This window comes from Procambarus clarkii, chromosome 21 (assembly GCF_040958095.1).
Source record: "Procambarus clarkii isolate CNS0578487 chromosome 21, FALCON_Pclarkii_2.0, whole genome shotgun sequence".
Lineage (NCBI taxonomy): Eukaryota > Metazoa > Arthropoda > Malacostraca > Decapoda > Cambaridae > Procambarus > Procambarus clarkii.
In genome coordinates this window covers 40,686,360-40,706,902 of record NC_091170.1, presented here as the reverse complement: position 1 = coordinate 40,706,902, position 20,543 = coordinate 40,686,360, and the positions used below count along the sequence as shown (strand labels likewise).

Here is a 20,543-nt window from a genome sequence, read left to right as displayed (position 1 = left end):
CGTACAAAATAGTAACACGACTCGATAAAATTGATATGGATGAATTCCTAACACCTAGAACTTCAAGAACACGATGACACAGACTCGACCTAAGGAAACAAAGGTGCAGCAAAAATGAGAAAATTTTCTTTTGCAGATAGCATCTTCCCAGACGCAGCTGTGGTTCACTTCACCCTACTCTTCCTGTCCTTCACGCTTTGTTTTAGATTTAGCTACTCGGAACGAAATGTCCATGTAGCAGAATTACGGGTTCACCATAGCCCGTGCTACCTGGAGCGTTTTGTTCCAGGTAGCGACTCTTAAACAACAACAACAACAAGTCCATGTACCACGGGCTATAGTGAGCCCGTAACACTATAGCCCTTCAGTCTATATATCTATATACCTTCACCTGTCTATATATCTAACCTAGAAGTCCCATAACAAAGATGATCTCTCTCTTTGTCGATTCCCTTCACTTACCTTCGATGTCCTTCGCTTTGATATTTTCGATTCACTCCAACGAGCAAAAAGGGGTTCAAGAAATTGTTTTCTGAATGTCAAAACATCATATATCGTTAAACTGGGATGAATTAGTTTAGGTTAGAAAATGCTAGGCTCGGTTGGGTTGGTTTGCTGGAGAGATACACTGGTTTGGGATGGGTTAGGTTGATTTGCGGGGTGATTTAACTTGGTTTGAGATGAGTTTGGTTGGTTTAGGCATGATTAGGTAGGTTTTAAAATTCGCTAGCGACCCGTTTTGTGTACGATGAGGCTGGTATTCACAGCAAAAAAAGAGTTTACTGGCCCAACCTCATTATCAGTAGCTTTCTTCACTGTGGGGTGGTTCACTTTTCTGCGCGCCACCATCTAACTATCCAGTGGTCTTCTTGGCCCTTGCTGCACTCAATAACTCGGCCTCCTCCACTCAGCCTCCTCTCCCAAGTTGTCGAACTCATTTTTTTTTTTTAGTGAAATATAGAGTTCATTCAAAGCCTGGGAAGAAGCCATTCCCATGTTGTAGTTAACACTATTCAACTGCTCCACCCTTGTCAAAGGTTGCCAGAGATACCTGGTTGATACCTGGTTGATGGGGTTCTGGGAGTTCTTCTACTCCCCAAGCCCGGCCCGAGGCCAGGCTTGACTTGTGAGAGTTTGGTCCACCAAGCTGTTGCTTGGAGCGGCCCGCAGGCCCACATACCCACCACAGCCCGGTTGGTCCGGCACTCCTTGGAGGAATAAATCTAGTTTCCTCTTGAAGATGTCCATGGTTGTTCCGGCAATATTTATGTGAGACAAAAGAGATATGTAAACATTGCAAAAAAAGAAATACTAAATGCATCTTATCGAAAGCGAACTTGTGTCTGTTTTTGCAAGATTCAACCCATATCTTCCCGGCTTATAGAGTTATACAATATGAAGTACACAACGTTATATAAACAGATGCATCTAATCAATCTGCCTTTCTTCTTTACTCTACACAAATACATGTCCATTTCAAATCGGAAGAACCAATTATTGACTAACCAGTTTCTGGCCCCCGGCTAAATAGCCACATTCCCCCGCTAGTGCCACAACCTGTACTAGAAAGAACATCGATTTTTACTCGTATTCGTTACATAAGGCCAAAAAAAATGTCGTACTAGAAAATGGAACCGGCTGGCAAAAATGACGTACTGTCCCGTTTTCTGTTTTGGGTCCTCTGGAAAGTTAGAAAAGGACACTTTAAATTGGCCGTTTTCTTGACGTTGGGAAACCTTAGGAGGCCGGGCTGCACCACCATAGCAGCTGAGTCCCGTGGACCACAAGCCCTTGTGAGGAGTTTTTGTTTTTATTTTCCTTATGATCTCATACCCTCTAAACAGACGTACATCTTGACCAGACCACACACTAGAAGGTGAAGGGACGACGACGTTTCGACCCGTCCTGGACCATTCTCAAGTCGATTGTGACTCCTCACAATCGACTTGAGAATGATCCAGGACGGACTGAAACGTCGTCGTCCCTTCACCTTCTAGTGTGTGGTGTGGTCAACATTCTTCAGCCACGTTATTGTGACTCATCGCCTGCAGACGTACATCTTTTCGATAAATTACAGTATTCAACAGAGAACCTCAGCAAGTAGTAAATTTCTAGGTCACCAGCATCTATGCTATTAGTAAGTTACTCAACACTAGGTTCTCAGCGTCTGTGCAGCTAGTAACTTGTAGGTCACTAGCATCCAACTTGCTTACAAACTAGTAATCCCTTTGGTTCCCAACAAGTATGAAACTAGTAAATTTTGAGCATTCCAGTAGCTGTCCTATTAATAAACTAGCAAACTTTTTTATAGTTTTCAATAGTTAAACAGCTTGTAAGCCGGTAAACGTTGAGGTCTTTAACTACTGCACTAGTAAACTTGCACGTTTTGAGGACCGACTAGCCAACTATCACTCTTCCAACCTGTAAACGTTTAGTGATTTTAGCAGCTGTGCAACTAGTAAACACACGCACACACGCACGCACACATGCGCGTACGCACGCACGTGCGCATGCACACACGCGCACACACACACACAAGGGTAGGGACCAAAGAGCCAGAGCTCAACCCCCGCAAGCACAACTAGGTGAGTACACACACACACACACACACACACACACACACACACACACACACACACACACACACACACACACACACAAGGGTAGATAAAGACAGTCTATTTAACACAAGAGGAACACAGGTGGAAACTGAGTGCCCAAATGAGCCACAGAGATATTAGAAAGAACTTTTTTAGTGTCAGAGTGGTTGACAAATGGAATGCATTAGGAAGTGATGTGGTGGAGGCTGACTCCATACACAGTTTCAAGTGTAGATATGATAGAGCCCAATAGGCTCAGGAATCTGTACACCTGTTAATTGACGGTTGAGAGGCGGGACCAAAGAGCCAGAGCTCAACCCCCGCAAACACAACTAGGTGAGTACAACTAGGTGAGTACACACACACACACACACACACACACACACACACACACACACACAGGCTTGTCCCAGAGTTACGAGGGATGGGATATGAAGAGCGGCTGAAGGAACTGAACCTAACGACACTAGAGAAAAGAAGGGAGAGAGGAGATATGATAGGGACATATAAAATACTCAGGGGAATTGATAAAGTGGAAATAGATGAAATGTTCACACGTAATAATAACAGAACGAGGGGACATGGGTGGAAACTGGAAACTCAGATGAGTCACAGAGATGTTAGGAAGTTTTCTTTTAGCGTGAGAGTAGTAGAAAAATGGAATGCACTTGGGGAACAGGTTGTGGAAGCAAATACTATTCATACTTTTAAAACTAGGTATGATAGGGAAATGGGACAGGAGTCATTGCTGTAAACAACCGATAGCTAGAAAGGCGGGATCCAAGAGTCAATGCTCGATCCTGCAAGCACATATAGGTGAGTACATATAGGTGAGTACACACACACACACACACACACACACACACACACACACACACACACACACACACACACACACACACACACACACACACACACACACACACCAACCCATTTTTTTAAATATATCGAGACCCACACCAGAGAAACTATCTGTTGTGCGCGCTGGTGGCTGAGTGGACAACATGCTAGGCACGTAATCTTATGGACCGGGGTTCGATTCCCGGCGCCGGCGAGAAACAAAATGAGCAGAGTTTCTTTCACCCTGATGCCCCTGTTACCTAGCAGTAAATAGGTACCTTGGCGTTAGATAGCTGTTACGGGCTGCTTCCTGGGGGGGGGGGATTTAGTAGTTAGTAACAGTTGAGAGGCGGGCCGAAAGAGCAGAGCTCAACCCCCGCAAGCACAAATAGATGAATACACACACACACATACGTTTTGTAAGATCTAGGACAGAAGAAGATAGACGATAGAAGATCTAGGAGAAGACAGAGAGAAAGATCTAGGAGTTGATATCACGCTAAACCTGTCTCCTCAAGCTCACATCAAAAGAATAACATCGGCGGCGTATGCAAGGCTGACTAACATCAGAACCGCCTTGAGAAACCTGTGTAAGGAATCTTTCAGAACCCTGTATAATACGTATGTAAGACCAATCCTGGAGTATGCGGCCCCAGCATGGAGCTCGTACCTTGTAAAGCACAAGACAAAGCTGTAAAAAGTTCAGAGGTATGCCACTAGGCTAGTCCCAGAACTAAGAGGCATGAATTACGAGGAAAGGCTGAGGGAAGTGCACCTCACGTCGCTGGAAGACAGAAGAGTTCGGGGAGACATGATCACTACATACAAAATTCTCAGGGAAATTGACAGGGAAGACAACGATAGATTATTTAACACGGGTGATACACGAACAAGGGTACACAGGTGGAAGCTGAGTACCCAAATGAGCCACAGAGACATTAGAAAGAACGTTTTCAGTGTCAGAGTAGTTAACAAATGGAATGCATTAGGCAGTGATGTGGTGGAGGCTGACTCCATACACAGCTTCAAATGTAGATATGACAAGAGCTCGAGAAGCTCAGGAATCTGTACGCCTGTAGACTGACGGTTAAGAGGCGGGACCAGAGAACCGAAGCTGAACCCCCGCAAACACAACAAGGCGAGTACACACACACACACACACACACACACACACACACACACACACACACACACACACGCACACACACACACACACACGCACACACACACACACACACACACACACACACACACACACACACACAGACACACACACACACACACACACACACACACACACACACACACACACACACACACACACACACACACACACACACACACACACACACCAGCCCGTCTGACCGTTTGGAAGGCAAAGCAAATATTTTGACCTTTTCTCGGTCCGTTCACCTCTGCCCTTACACCATCAGAGTTTTCCACAGCTTCATCATCATCGCCTATCTGAACGTTGGCCGTCTCGCGCGCTCAGTCCACCTGTCCCGTCTCTCCCTCGTTCCTTCCCACCGGCTGAGAACGTCGTGAACGTGCCCGAGTCAGTCTACTTACTCATCATATTCCGGAAAGTAAATTCCATAAACGGTATCATATTTACTCCGAAGAGTATTGAAACTATTGTTCTTGGAATGGAACAATTTATTCTCCCCGCTTGATATTTGCAGGAAAAAAACATTCTCTCCCCTTCTCTGTTAAATCCATCATGCCGGATCCCCCACACAATGTAAACACCGTGTGAGCAAACACTGGCGACTAAACCCTGAACAAAACACTCAAAGCGCATATATATATTGGCACGAATTCTGTACAAGAGCGCAATTAAAGCATACAATGGAAATTATTTGTACAACAATACTCTCTCTCTTTCTCTCTCTCTCCACACACACACACACACACACACACACACACACACACACACACACACACACACACACACACACACACACACACACACACACACACACACACACGAGGGCACGGAGGAAAGTTTGAGACTCAGATGTGTCATAGAGATGTTAGAAAGTTTTCTTTAAGCGTGAGAGTATGAGTAAATGGAATGACCTAAAGGAGCAGATTGTAGAGAGGCTAAGTTCATTCACAACTTTAAAAGCAGGTATGATAAGGAAATAGGTCAGGAGTCATTTCATTAGACAACCAACGGCTAGAAAAGCAGGGTCCAAGAGCTAGAGCTCTATCCTGAAGGCACAAATAGGTGAGTACATACTAAAACACACTAAGTCCCAGAACTAAGAGACATGAGTTACAAGGAAAGGCTGCGTGAATTGCACCTACCGTTGCTGGAAGACAGAAGAGTTCGGGGAGACATGGTCGCCACATACAAAATTCTTCTGGAAATTAACATGATAGATAAGAACGAATTATTTAACACGGGTGGTACTCGCACAAAGGAACACAGGTAGAAGCTGAGTACACTAATGACTCAAGAGACATTAGAAATAACTTTTTCATCAGAGCAATTAATAAAAAATGGAAGGTATTAGGCAGTGATGTGGTGGAGGCTGACTCCATACACAGTTTCAAATGTAGATATGATAAAGCCCAATAGGCTCAGGAATCTGGACACCAGTAGACTTGACAATTGAGATGTGGGACCAAAGAGCCGAAGTTTTACTCCCACAAGCACAACTAGGTGAGTACGTACACACACACACACACACACACACACACACACACACACACACACACACACACACACACACACACACACACACACACACAAAGTTATAGTGAGGGGTATAGACTCATTCCTCTCAATGTTTGCTGACGACGCCAAAATTATGAGAAGGATTAAGACAGAGGAGGACAGCTTGAGGCTTCAAGAAGACCTGGACAAGCTGCAGGAATGGTCGAACAAATGGATGTTAGAGTTTAACCCAAACAAATGTAATGTAATGAAGATAGGGGTAGGAAGCAGGAGACCAGATACAAGGTATCACTTGGGAGATGAAATACTTCAAGAGTCAGAGAGAGAGAAAGACCTGGGGGTTGATATCACGCCAGACCTGTCCCCTGAAGCTCATATCAAGAGGATAACATCAGCAGCATATGCCAGGTTGGCTAACATAAGAACGGCCTTTAGAAACTTGTGTAAGGAATCTTTCAGAACATTATATACCACATATGTCAGACCAATCCTGGAGTATGCGGCTCCAGCATGGAGTCCATATCTAGTCAAGCATAAGACTAAACTGGAAAAGGTTCAAAGGTTTGCCACCAGACTAGTACCCGAGCTGAGAGGTATGAGCTACGAGGAGAGACTACGGGAATTGAACCTCACTTCGTTGGAAGACAGAAGAGTTAGGGGGGACATGATCACCCCATTCAAGATTCTCAAGGGAATCGACAGGGTTGATAAAGACAGGCTATTGAACACAAGGGGCACACGCACTAGGGGACACAGGTGGAAACTGAGTGCCCAAATGAGCCACAGAGATATTAGAAAGAACTTTTTTAGTGTCAGAGTGGTTGACAAATGGAATGCATAAGGAAGCAATGTGGTGGAGGCTGACTCCATACACAGTTTCAAGTGTAGATATGATAGAGCCCAATAGGCTCAGGAACCTGTACACCTGTTGATTGACGGTTGAGAGGCGGGACCAAAGAGCCAGAGCTCAACCCCCGCAAGCACAACTAGGTGAGTACAACTAGGTGAGTACACACGTACGTGTTGTGACCCAAATCGATATGAATAATTTAATTAGGGTCTCTCTAAGTATGAAGCCAGCGGAAGTACTTTTGTTAGCTGTATGAATGGGCTGTGTATGGACGCTGGTATGGTAAACAGGTGTGGCAATACTGGGAATGCCAGTATATGGCGAACCCTCTAAGAACTTCCGCCAATTATGAAAAACTGCCTGGTAGTTGACTTCAATGACCCGGCGCGAGCGGAAACTATAGCCGGAAGTTGGTCTTGAAAGCTAAATCACGATGAGTCGTTGAGGAGAGCCAGAGGGGATGTGATAGATGTGGGGCAGAGATGTTATATTGGCTCAAGCCAATATAACATCTCATATAATAAGCCAAGCCAATATCAGTATATATCAGTATATGGTCACATCTCATTATATCAGAATATGTCAATCTGTTCATTATCATATCATGTCCCAGGCTTCACTTCAGGCCACCATACTGGCATGAGAACACTGAAGAATTGGATGAGTTAAACACTACTGAATAAATATATGTATTATATTCACACGTATTTACACATCCGCCAGCACCACCTGGTATTCTAATCCCCTGATTCCTGGCCTGCCTCCCGCCAGCCCCTACACACTCCTAGTCTTTACAAAATCCTATAGTATCTGGAGATCGCAGACGATGAGTCACAATAACGGGGCTGAAGATAAGAAGATCAAACCACACATCAGAAGATGGAGAAAACAGCGACGTTTCGATCCGTCCTTGACCATTATCAAGTTGTGTGCTTGATAATGGTCCACGCGACTTGATAAATGTCCAGGATGGATCGAAACGTCGTCGTTTCTATATCTTTTAGAGATTAACTTGACTCTCTCAAATTACTGGCCCAATGTTTCACCCCAGAACAACACACACATACTGCTCATAATAACAGCTCACGAATTCCAGCATAGGTCAGGCCTGCTGCAATAAGAGTTTCACCAGCCAGGAACATGCCACCCTGGCAAGATGAGCCCCATGGCTCACGTGTAGACTGCTCAGGACAACTTACTGATCACAGCTGCTTCTCCCACCATGCTTGACCCAATGTGTCATCTCTGTCCCACATCTGTGGCATACCTTCTGGCCCTCCTCAACAACTCCTCACCTTAGCTTCCCATGACTCCTTCCGGCTATTAGTTTCCGGTAGCACTGGGTCACTGAGGCTCCCGCTAGCTTCTCATCATTGGCTGAAGCTCATACCAGCCTCCATACACAGCCAATTCATACAAGCTCATATAAACGCTTCTGTTGACCTCATAATTTGAGAGAGCTTAACTAAATTACTTGTATCTATTTGGGTCACAACACCCACACTCACACATGCACACCCACCCACACACACACACACACACACACACACACACACACACACACACACACACACACACACACACACACACACACAGGGGAGACATGATCACAACCTACAAAATCCTCAGAGGAATAGATCGGGTAAACAAGGATAAACTATTCAACACTGGTGGGACGCGAACAAGGGGACACAGGTGGAAACTGAGTACCCACATGAGCCACAGAGACGTTAGAAGGAACTTTTTCAGTGTCAGAGTAGTTAACGGATGGAATGCATTAGGCAGTGATGTGGTGGAGGCTGACTCCATACACAGTTTTAAATGTAGATATGATAGAGCCCAGTAGGCTCAGGAATCTGTACACCAGTTGATTGACAGTTGAGAGGCGGGACCAAAGAGCCAAAGCTCAACCCCCGCAAGCACAAATAGGTGAGTACACTCTCTCTCTCTCTCTCTCTCTCTCTCTCTCTCTCTCTCTCTCTCTCTCTCTCTCTCTCTGTCTCTGTCTCTGTCTCCTTAACTATAAGATAAGCACAGATTCAAAGGTACATGTCATGGCTGATATACTTCATAGAGTTCTACAATAATCCCCAAGACAAGGCAGGAGCGAAATAGGCTGGGTGGACTGCATCTTCTTTGGCTACCAACAAGCCTTGGGCACTCTCCCCCAAAAAAGACTGGCTCACAAAATGTAGAAACAACAGGATGGGAAACCCAACCTGTTTACTCAATATTCTCGGTCACTGTCGCCACCTGCCGACCATCGCGACAAAGAGATCTCCCAACAGCCCTCAAAACTCATCACTCCTTGATGCCATCGCCCCTTTTGAACCTCTGAAGGCACTCCACTGCAAACTTCATTAATGGAAATGTGGGCAAGTTTAAAGGAAGTTACGCCCGAGTCGCTGAAACGCTTCAACTTGCAGCGCTGAAGTTTGGCTGCGATCAGACTCCCAATTAGAGGGGTTTGGGTGTCAGTTGCTTGGTGTGCTGGTGCTCCCGCGGGGAGGCTAGCCAGCCCGTCCTCACCGCCGACAATAAGCCTCAAATTTGTTGTGGTTACGCTTAACGTGAAGTGTACGTGAACGTAGGCAAGGTACCTGGAGCCGGTCGGCCAAGCGGACAGCACGCTGGACTTGTGATCCTGTGGTCCTGGGTTCGATCCCATGCGCCGGCGAGAAACAATGGGCAGAGTTTCTTTCACCCTATGCCCCTGTTACCTAGCAGTAAACCTGGGTGTTAGTCAGCTGTCACGGGCTGCTTCCTGGGGGTGGAGGCCTGGTCGATGACCGGGCCGCGGGGACACTAAAAAGCCCCGAAATTATCTCAAGATAACCTCAAGATAACCTAACCTATTGAGGCCCACGTTCGTTAGTCTGTGAAGAAACGTCATTCTTACGATGTTTTTAATTTCACAAAACGCATCGTAATTTTAACCCTGCGGTCGATAAGTGTCAAAATTGCCAAGTTGTAAGTATGAGGACATGTTGGGCTTTTAACATACCCGGCCAGTGTTGACCATCTAGTCTGTTGGATGCTCAAGTTCGTATGCGATCTTGGTTAGGCAAAACCACTTCAAATTTGACGTTTGTCGAATCGTGAGAACGGGCTGAACCACCAGCCTCGTGTGATCTGCACGTCCACCCAACCATTCACCCGACCCAGCCTCCATCCCGCTGATAACTCAATTAAAGTCTCATCTCAACTTGTGCACGGGATGTTGACTTTCCATCCGTACCTGGACGCTGACTCTCCGTACCTGGACGCTGACTCTCCGTACCTGGACGCTGACTCTCTGTACCTGGACGCCGACTCTCCGTACCTGGACGCTGACTCTCTGTACCTGGACGCCGACTCTCCGTACCTGGACGCTGACTCTCTGTACCTGGACGCCGACTCTCCGTACCTGGACGCTGACTCTCCGTACCTGGACGCTGACTCTCCGTACCTGGACGCTGACTCTCCGTACCTGGACGCTGACTCTCTGTACCTGGACGCCGACTCTCCGTACCTGGACGCTGACTCTCTGTACCTGGACGCCGACTCTCCGTACCTGGACGCTGACTCTCTGTACCTGGACGCCGACTCTCCGTACCTGGACGCTGACTCTCCGTACCTGGACGCCGACTCTCCGTACCTGGACGCTGACTCTCTGTACCTGGACGCCGACTCTCCGTACCTGGACGCTGACTCTCCGTACCTGGACGCTGACTCTCCGTACCTGGACGCCGACTCTCCGTACCTGGACGCTGACTCTCCGTGCGTGAACGTCACTGTTACTGTGGGTTGTTCTTCCTGTCACTTATATCCAAGAGGCAACTGTGCCTTGCTTATCTTAAGTTGTTCTGGGAATCTATTATCCTCTTATCTAGAGTCTAGTCTACTGTCTAGATTCTAGAGTCTAGTCTAGAGCATCTTCCATGTTAAACCCACTTGTTTCTCCAACTTGTTCACCAGTCTCATGTGTATAGTACTGTGTCGAGGACCTCTGACGGTCCAAGAACATGCGGTCTACCCACCCTTCTCTGTCTCGTATGATTTATATCACCAAAGCCATGTTGGTGTTTTGCTGTGAAGGTCTTTCTATCAGGATATTTACTGATAGATATCATGCATGATATGACGAGTTTCTCATACAAGACATGGTCATGCATGAGAAATTGGTAATTGAATGTCTTCAAGTGATAGAGAGTCTTTTTCCGTGTTCATTTCCCTTAATTTCCCTTTATTTTATTTCCGATTTTTGTATCATCGGCAAATTTGCAAATATTGCTGCTCAAACCTGAATTTAAATCATTTATATACATTATGAATAACAGAGGTCCCAGGACAGAGACTTGAGGCACTCCACTTAGAGCACTTTTCCACACTGACTTAACCCCATTTACACTAACTCTTTGTTTCCTTTGGTATAGCCATGCCCTAATCCAGCTTAATGTAGGACCCCCAATACCATGAGCCTCTATCTTTTTAATCAGTCTTTCATGCAGAACTGTGTCAAAAGCTTTGCTAAAGTCGAGGTACACAACATCACAAACCTTACCACTATCAACTGCCTCAACTATGCCGGAATAAAATGATAGCAAATTTATTAAACATGAACGGCCATTTGTAAAACCATGTTGTGAATCATTTATTAACTTGTGTTTTTCAAGATTAACACGAATGGTATTTGCAATTATCGATTCAAGTAATTTTCCCACAATAGACGTTAAGCTAATTGGCCGATAGTTTGACGTAAGTGATCTATCTAATTTCTTGAAAATTGGTACCACATTAGCAACCTTCCACGACTCTGGCACTCTGCCTGACTAATGATTTATTAAATATGGTAGACAGTGGCTCGCAAAGCTCCTCTTTGCATTCTTTAAGCACCCTGGCAAACACTTTGTCCGGCCCTGGGGATTTGTTTGGCTTGAGATTTACTATTTGTTTAATGACATCCTCCCTGCTAACTGCTAAACTAGTCAACCTGTCCTCTACCCCACCCACATAGACTTGTTTGGCTGAAGGCATAATGTTCAGCTCTTCTTTAGTAAATACAGAGATAAAATATTTATTAAAAATACTTCACATCTCTTCGTCATTATCCGTTATCTGACCTGTCTCAGTTTTTAATGAACCTATCCTTTCTCTAATTTTTGTTCGAAAAAAAACTTTAGGAGTTGGCTTTGCTTGCTCTGCTATGCGAACGTCAAAGTTTCTTTTTACCCTCCTTATCTCTTTTTTAACATGTCTAACCAGTTGGACGAATTCTTGTTCTAAACTGACTTTCCCATTCCTAACCCTTTTGTACCACGCTCTCTTTCTACCTATAAGGTTCTTCAGATCCTTTGTTATCCATTTTGGGTCATTATCATTCGATCTATTTAATTTGTATGGTATATGATGTTCCTGTGCATTGCTTAGAATATTTTTAAATAAGTTATATTCTGAATCCACATCAAAATCCCTTTTTTTACATCACTCATCGCTGGGTTCACGTCTCACTCCAAGACCAGCCCCCACCCCATGCCCAGGACTTTCCAATCTATTTCAACCCCAAAAATTCTTAGAACATTAAAATCAGCTTTTCGGAAATCTGGCACTTTAACAGAATTTTCTCCTACAAATCTATTCTATTCTATGATAAATCTGATTTCTTTGTAACCACTGTTCCCTAGCGCACTCCCTATTTTGATTTAATTAATTTGTGTTTCCCCGTTAGTTAACACTAAGTATAAAATATTTTTTCCCACGTTGGTTTCTTAATGTGTTGCTTAAGAAAGCAATCATCAATTAATTCTAGAAAATCTTCTGCTTCATTATTCCCTATTCTGTTAATCCAGTTTATTCCACTAAAATTAAAGTCACCCATGACACAAATACTGTTTAACCTAGATGCTCTAGATATTTCATCCCATAGAAGCTTTGCTTACATTCTGTTTTAAGTTTGGTGGCCTGTAGATAACTCCTATAATAAGATTTTTAACTTTTTCAATTAATTCTAGCCAGATATTTTCTGTTTGTGGCTCAGTTTTGATTCCCTCTTTGAGACAATATTTCAAATTTTCCCTAACATATATGGCTACTCTCCCTCCTCGTCTAATATATCTATCTGTCTGAAATAAGTTTATCTGATATTCAGACTATTCGTTCTCTATTTTCTACATTCATCCATGTTTCGGTAAGTGCAATAATATCTATTTTTTCTGTGCAGACAAGAGCATTTAAATCGTTTATTTTGTTTCTTAGATGCCTACTGTTCGAGTAATATACCTTAAGTGTATTGTTATTTTTAGGCCCTTCTCTTTCCCTATTCATTTTGCCAATTTGTTTCCCCCACAAACACATACCTTTATTGCCTTCTTTCTCCATATCAATTCCCATACCACTATCTACTAACAGTTAAACTCAAACGCCTCCACCCACAGGTTCCAACGAGTTGGCAACAGCAACAACCCCAGTCCTAGATAGATGCACCCCATCCTGAGCATTTCTTTCATAGAAGTGCTCCCAGTTATGTATGAATGATATTGCATTTGATTTGCAATATTTGTCCAGTCGGCAATTGACACAAAGTGCTCTCAATAACCATTCATTTCCAACTCCCTTTCTTGGAAGAATGCCACATTCGATCGGGATTCCTCCCTTGCTCCTAACTAATTCTATGGCTGTCTTAAACCACTATATTAGTGCCTCACTCCTAACTCGTCCTACATCATTTCCACTGGCACTGGTACAAATAATGGGTTTGTTCCCATTTCCAGCCATAATATCATTTATGTTGTTAACAATATCACCAATTCCAGCTCCCGGATAGCAAACCCTTAACCTGTTCCCCCGATCTGGGAATCTCCCACAACCAAAATTCGTTTAGGTAATTCCTTTACTTTTTGAGCACCTTGAGGGACCTGCACTCCCTTCGTTACCTTCCCTTTCGAGCGAATTGCAGGCTCCCTACAGCATTCATCTTCCAACACGGCGAATGAGTTAAAAGTCCTTGGGACATTTGTAGGCGGCCTTGTCAGAGTCTTAAGACCCCTGTCTACGACATTCCAAGACAAAGACTTTCTACTGCTGCTCTCCCCCTTTGCTTCCTCTTGACGTTGTTTCATATGTTTTATCTTCTGCATCTGTCGAAGCTCCTCCTGCAGGGAATCCACCTTTGCCCTTAGAGCTCCACATGGATTCATCAGTTCTTTCACTACACCTTCCATTATTACTATGATAGCACAATTGGAGCTCAGCTAACACACCCTCTCACTGCTATGAGATGGAGAGTGATGGGAGGCTGCCCTTTCTAGATGTAACAGTCGCAGAAAGGAGTGGAGGCTTTCATACTGCAGTCTAAACTAAGGGAACGAACATAGGAATGTGCCTTAATGCTAACAGTGACTGCCTGGACAGGTACAAGCGGAGTGTTGTCAACGCTTACGTCGACCGAGCTCTAACTCACAGCTCCGGTTGGAAGCAGATCGACGAGGAACTCTGTAGAGTAAGGCAGATCCTAGTCAATAATGGCTTCTCTAACGGTTATGTTGAAGACGTCATTAAAAGGAAGGTGACACGCCATGCAACCTCTGAAGAAACAACCAATACAACACCTGTGCCTTCTATTAGATTGTTTTACAGGAACTTTTTTGCACGGGCTATAAAACTGAGGAAAGAGTTCCGAAAGATATTACTGAAAGGAACGTTATCCATACAGACACCAATCAGATGATGCAATTAACAATTTACTACAAAAACAAGAAGACCGTAAACTTGCTTATGAAAAACTCTCCAGATACCAAGCAAAGCGCCTTAAGAGAGACTAATGTCGTCTATGCTTTAACATGCCCACTTGGGGATAGTCAGCCTCAACGATCTTAGTATATAGGCAAGACAACAACGTCTTTTTCCAGGCGATTAACAATGCACATACAACAGGGCTCTATCAAGGAGCATGTAATCTCCACACACAACCAGATCGTCACCAGAGAAATCTTGACAAGCAACACTGAAATAATTGGCAGATATAACGACAGCAGGAGACTGGATATCAGCGAGGCGCTACATATTAAGAAGTCCAGACCAGCAATCAAGAACCAGCTAATACATAATTACATTCTACCCATTTCAAGGCCCAGAGCCAATGCAGACACAGGATCCAATGACCATACTAATACGTCCCCTTATCCATTTATTCATTGATACCCCCTTGATCCATTTATTTATTGACACATTTAATACCCAATTAATACCCACTATGTTATGGCATTCATCCACCACCACACTCGAAGAGTATATAGTAGTAGTAGTAGGCATCCTTCAGTCTCGGGAGACTATGGAGTTGCGCCCTAGTTGTCAATCCTGGTGCAGCATCTGGTGTGACTGTTGAGGCCAATCCGAGAGTGGCAGTACATCCCACACCGAGCACAAACGAAGTCCGATTCTGGTCTGTCTTCCTGGCTACTGGCTTTCCTTCTCTGTCTCTTTGCCTCCGATTCCTTGGCAAGTGACTCCTCGAACTTGGAGAGACCTCTTTGAACAGACTGCCCCCAGGCTGAACGGTCTGCAGCCAGTGTCTCCCGTATAGCAAGATCGACGTCCATGGCTTTCAGGTCCCTTTTGCATACGTCTTTGTACCGTAGCTGGGGCTTGCCTGTTGGACGCTTTCCCTGCCTCAGCTCTCCGTACAGGAGATCCTTGGGGATCCTGCCGTCGCCCATTCGCACAACGTGTCCGTGCCAGCGCATTCGTCTCTGTTTCAGCATTGTGTACATGCTGGTGATTCTTGCTCTCCCCAAGACGTTGTTGTTTGTCACCTTGTCCTGCCAGGTGATGTCCAAGATGTGTCTAAGGCAGCGCATGTGGTAGGCATTCAGCTGTCTTTCCTGACGGGCGCAGAGTGTCCAAGACTCACTGCCATAAAGGAGAGTGCTCAGGACACAGGATCTGTAAACCTGAATCTTAGTATGCTCAGTTAGCCTATTATTGGCCCACACTCTCTTGTCAGTCTGGACATGGTAGTAGATGCCTTACCGATGCGTTTGTTTAGCTCCGTATTAAGAGAGAGGGAGTCAGAGATTGTGGAGCCCAGGTACACGAAGTCGTGAACGACTTCCAGTTTGGAATCAGAGATGCCGATGTCCGGTGGGGAGTCCACTCCTTGTCCCATGACTTGCGTTTTCTTCAGACCGATGGTGAGTCCGAAAGCCTGAGAGGCCTCGCTGAAGCGGGTTATGAGCCGTTGGAGGTCTTCAGCTGAGTGGGCAGTGACTGCTGCGTCGTCGGCAAAAAGGAAGTCGCGCAGACACCTCAGCCAAACCTTCGTCTTGGCTCTCAGCCTGGCGAGGTTAAAGAGCTTTCCATCTGACCTGGTCCGGAGGTAAATGCCTTCCATGACAGATCCGAAGGCGTGCCGCAGCATAACTGCGAAGAATCCCGAATAGGGTTGGAGCCAGTACGCAGCCCTGCTTTACTCCACTTCGGATGTCAAAGGCGTCTGATGTTAGGCCATCAAAGACCACGGTGCCCCTCATGTTCTCATGGAAAGATCTGATGATGCTGAGGAGCCTGGGTGGGCATCCGATCTTGGGGAGGATCTTGAACAGGCCATCCCTGCTGACGAGGTCGAAGGCCTTCGTCAGATCTATGAAGGCTATGAAGAGTGGCTGCTTCTGTTCCCTGCATTTCTCCTGCAGTTGTCTGAGGGAAAAGACCATGTCGATGGTGGACCTGCCAGCTCTGAATCCGCATTGTGATTCTGGATAGACTCTCTCTGCAAGTACTTGGAGCCTCTTCAATGCGACTCGAGCAAACAGCTTTCCGACAATACTGAGGAGGGAGATTCCACGGTAGTTGTTGCAGTCGCCCCTGTCACCTTTATTCTTATACAGTGTGACGATGTTGGCATCCCTCATGTCCTGTGGCACCTCTCCTTCCCAGCAGAGGCAGAGAATTTCATGCAGCTCCATGAGCAGGCTACCTCTGCAGCACTCCAAGGTCTCAGCAGGAATGCCATCTTTGCCAGGAGCTTTACCAGAAGCAAGGGAGTCTAGGGCATCGCTGAGTTCTTCCAGGGTCGGTTCGCTGTAGAGCTCCATTAACACAGGCAGACACTCAATGGCACTCAGGGCATCTTCGGTGACCACATTGTCCCTGGCGTATAGCTCAGAGTAGTGCTCGACCCAGCGCTTCAGCTGCAGTGTCTGGTCCTGAATCACCTTGCCAGTGGCAGATTTCAGAGGAGCGGTCTTCCTCTGGATTGGGCCGAGGGCCTGCTTGATGCCGTCATACATTCCCCTTACATTGCCTGTATCTGCTGCAGTCTGTATCTGGGAGCAGAGCTGGAGCCAATAGTTGTTGGCACATCGCCTGGCGCTCTGCTGCACTTTGCAGCGGACGGCCCGAAGCATCTGTAAGTTGCGCTGACTTGGGCAGGCTTTGTAGGCTGCCAAGGCGTTTCTCTTCTCTTCGATTACAGGTGTCATCTCTTCCGAGTGAGCCTCGAACCAGTCTGCCGACCTGCTGGTCTTCTTGCCAAAGGTGGAAATGGCAGCGTTGAACACAGCGTCTCTGAAGTGCTCCCCATCTTTTACAGGCAGTGACCCCAGCTGGGCCAGGGAGAGCTTCCTCAAGCACGTGTGCAAAATCTTCCACCTTGTCCTGGTTGCGGGTCTTGGTGGTGTCGATGCGAGGTCTGCCCGCCTTTTTCGAGTGATGAATCTTCTTTGGTTGCATCTTGACCCTGCTACATGCCAGGGAGTGGTCGGTGTCACAGACAGCACTCTGGTAGCTACGCGTAATCTTGACGCTGGGTAGACTTTCACGCCTGGTAAGAATCAGGTCAAGCTGGTGCCAGTGCTTGGATCTGGGGTGTCTCCAAGATACTCGGTGTTGAGGCTTTGTGCCGAAGAACGTGTTGGTGACACAAAGACCATGAAGACAGCAGAGTTCTAGCAGACGTTGCCCGTTCTCATTCATCCTTCCTATGCCGAACTGACCCAGGCAAGTGGGCTAAATGTTGTGCTCGGCACCCACTCTGGCGTTGAAGTCGCCGAGGATGAACAGTGGCTCCTTTACAGGGATTCTCGCTATGACTCTGTTGAGGTCATCGTAGAATTTTTCCTTTGCCTCTGCTGGAGAAGTCAGGGTTGGTGCATATGCACTAATTACATTGACTGGTCCTGTTTGGGAGTGCAGTTGCAGAGACAGAATTCGTTCGGTTTCCCCCATCGGTGGCATAATGTGTCCCAACAGTGCATTCCTGACGGCAAATCCCACACCATGTTCTCTGGTCTCATCTTGAGGTTTTCCTTGCCAGAAGAAAGAGAAGGTCCTCTCTCTCACAGATCCTGATCCTGGGAGCCTGGTCTCTTGGAGAGCAACAATATCCATCTGCAGCTTGCTCAGTTCCCTATCGATGATTGCTGTTTTTCGGGTATCATTGATTTCTTGCAGGTCGTCAGAGAAACCTGGTGTCAGTGTCCTGACGTTCCATGTGCCCAGCTTTAGGGCAGTTGATATTTTCTTCTTTGGTTTGGTATTGCTTGGTGCAAAGTTGTTGGGCCGCTTGTCGGTTTTCACCCTAAACCCCACGCACCCAGTGAGGTTAACGGACCGTGGCGAGGCAACACCTTATTGGCTGGGGTTTGCCCAGCTTGAGGCGGGCGGTAGCTGCCCAGTGGGGGGCGATGACCCCTCCCACCGTCGGAAGCAACCCCTGGCGTCACACTCTTCGCCAATCGAGCAGAAGACTTAAAACCGGTAGACTGTCGCTTCCCGTGTTGGTTCGACGCTGTGAGGCGAAGCTGGAGTGTCCTCTCCAGGGCGCAAAGCCTGGGTAGGTAGATATGGAGGAGAAGCTGTTACCCATGCAGCAGGTCTCCCCTCTCCACGTTGCTGAAATTATCCAATAGAAAGGCAAATGCCAATACGCATGGTTCCAGCAACGAGTATATAATCCGATGTTAAACAAGGTAAAATTCACGGGAGACATCTCCCGTCACGCAGGGTGCAGTCGCGCCTCCACAGAACTCCAGTATCAGCTCTTGATACTGGTAATGGCTCAAAAGGGCCACCACTTACGGGCTATTCATGCCCGTGCCACCTCTTGGGTGACTTAATCTTTATCAATCTATCAATCAAGGTAAAATTGTCTTTGAAAATGTAAGGTGTCCCTTGCGAAACGCATCCAAAGGCGTCAGAATATAATGCAATGTAAAATTGAACTTTGGAGAGTTAATTTTTCAACTTCCCTCGACAGTGAAGAAAAACATAAGAAATATTGAGAAGATTCGTGTTAGAATCATTAATCTTACCCTTTCGGTCACATTCAACAACGTATGTTTGCAAGAAAGAATGCTACCAATATATATATATATATATATATATATATATATATATATATATATATATATATATATATATATATATATATATTTCTTCTTCGAGGATGTGGGTCCCTTTAATTAAACCAGTGGTGGTACCCCTAAAAATATATATATATATATATATATATATATATATATATATATATATATATATATATATATATATATATATATATATATATATATATATATATATATATATATATATTTATATATATATATATATATATATATATATATATATATATATATATATATATATATATATATATATATATATATATATATTATTAAATATGACCGAAAAAGGTCCTAGTCAATAACGGCTTCTCCAATGGTTTCATCGAAGACATCATAAGAAGGAAAGTGAAAAGCCATGCAACCTCCGAAGAGACAACTAACACAACACCTATACCCCCTATTAGACTATTTTACAGGAACTTCTTTTCCACAGCTCATAAAACAGAGGAAAGGGTCCTGAAAGATATTGTTAATAGAAACGTTATCCCTACAGACAAAAATCAGAGGATACAACTGACGATTTACTATAAAACCAGAAAAACGGCCAGCCTACTCATGAGAAACTCTCCAGACACAAAACAGAACGCTTTAAAAGAGACTAACGTCGTCTATGCCTTCAAATGCCCACTTGGGGACTGTAAGCTCCAAAAAACCCAGTATATAGGCAAGACAACAACATCTCTTTCTAGGCGTTTAACGATGCATAAACAACAGGGCTCCATTAAGGAACATATAATCTCTTCCCATAACCAAACCATCGCCAGAGAAATCCTAGTAAACAACACAGAAATCATCGATAGATACAGCGATAGCAGGCGGCTTGACGTTTGCGAGGCACTACACATCAAGAAGTCAACACCAGCAATCAACAGCCAATTATTGCACAACTATATTCTACCCACCTCAAGACTCCGCTCCAATATAGAAGCATCAAGAAATATGGACCAATAGGCTTTCTACAAACACTTCTATTCAATACCCATTGTTTCTGTTCTGTCTTGTGTTCTGTCTTGTGTTAATGCCACATCACCCTTCCCACCTCACTCAAATGTAATGCCACATCACCCTTCCCACCTCACTCAAATGTAGATATAAAATCAGGGAAACGCAAGTTCTAATCAGTTGTGTATTTGTGAAGTCTTTGAAAATGTAATAAGTTTTACGAAACGCGCCCGTGTCGCGTCAGACTA

The 20,543-nt window shown here is 45.2% G+C and overlaps 1 protein-coding gene across 1 annotated transcript; it reads left to right on the top strand.

Moving 5' to 3' along the window:
• Window positions 1-10,190: 10,190 nt before the first annotated feature.
• LOC138367305 (uncharacterized) lies at window positions 10,191-13,429 on the top strand. Its single transcript, XM_069328730.1, has 2 exons — window positions 10,191-10,732; window positions 13,387-13,429. Exons 1-2 carry the CDS (start codon window positions 10,191-10,193, stop codon window positions 13,427-13,429), a joined length of 585 nt encoding a protein of 194 aa, XP_069184831.1.
• The last annotated feature ends 7,114 nt before the right edge of the window (window positions 13,430-20,543 follow it).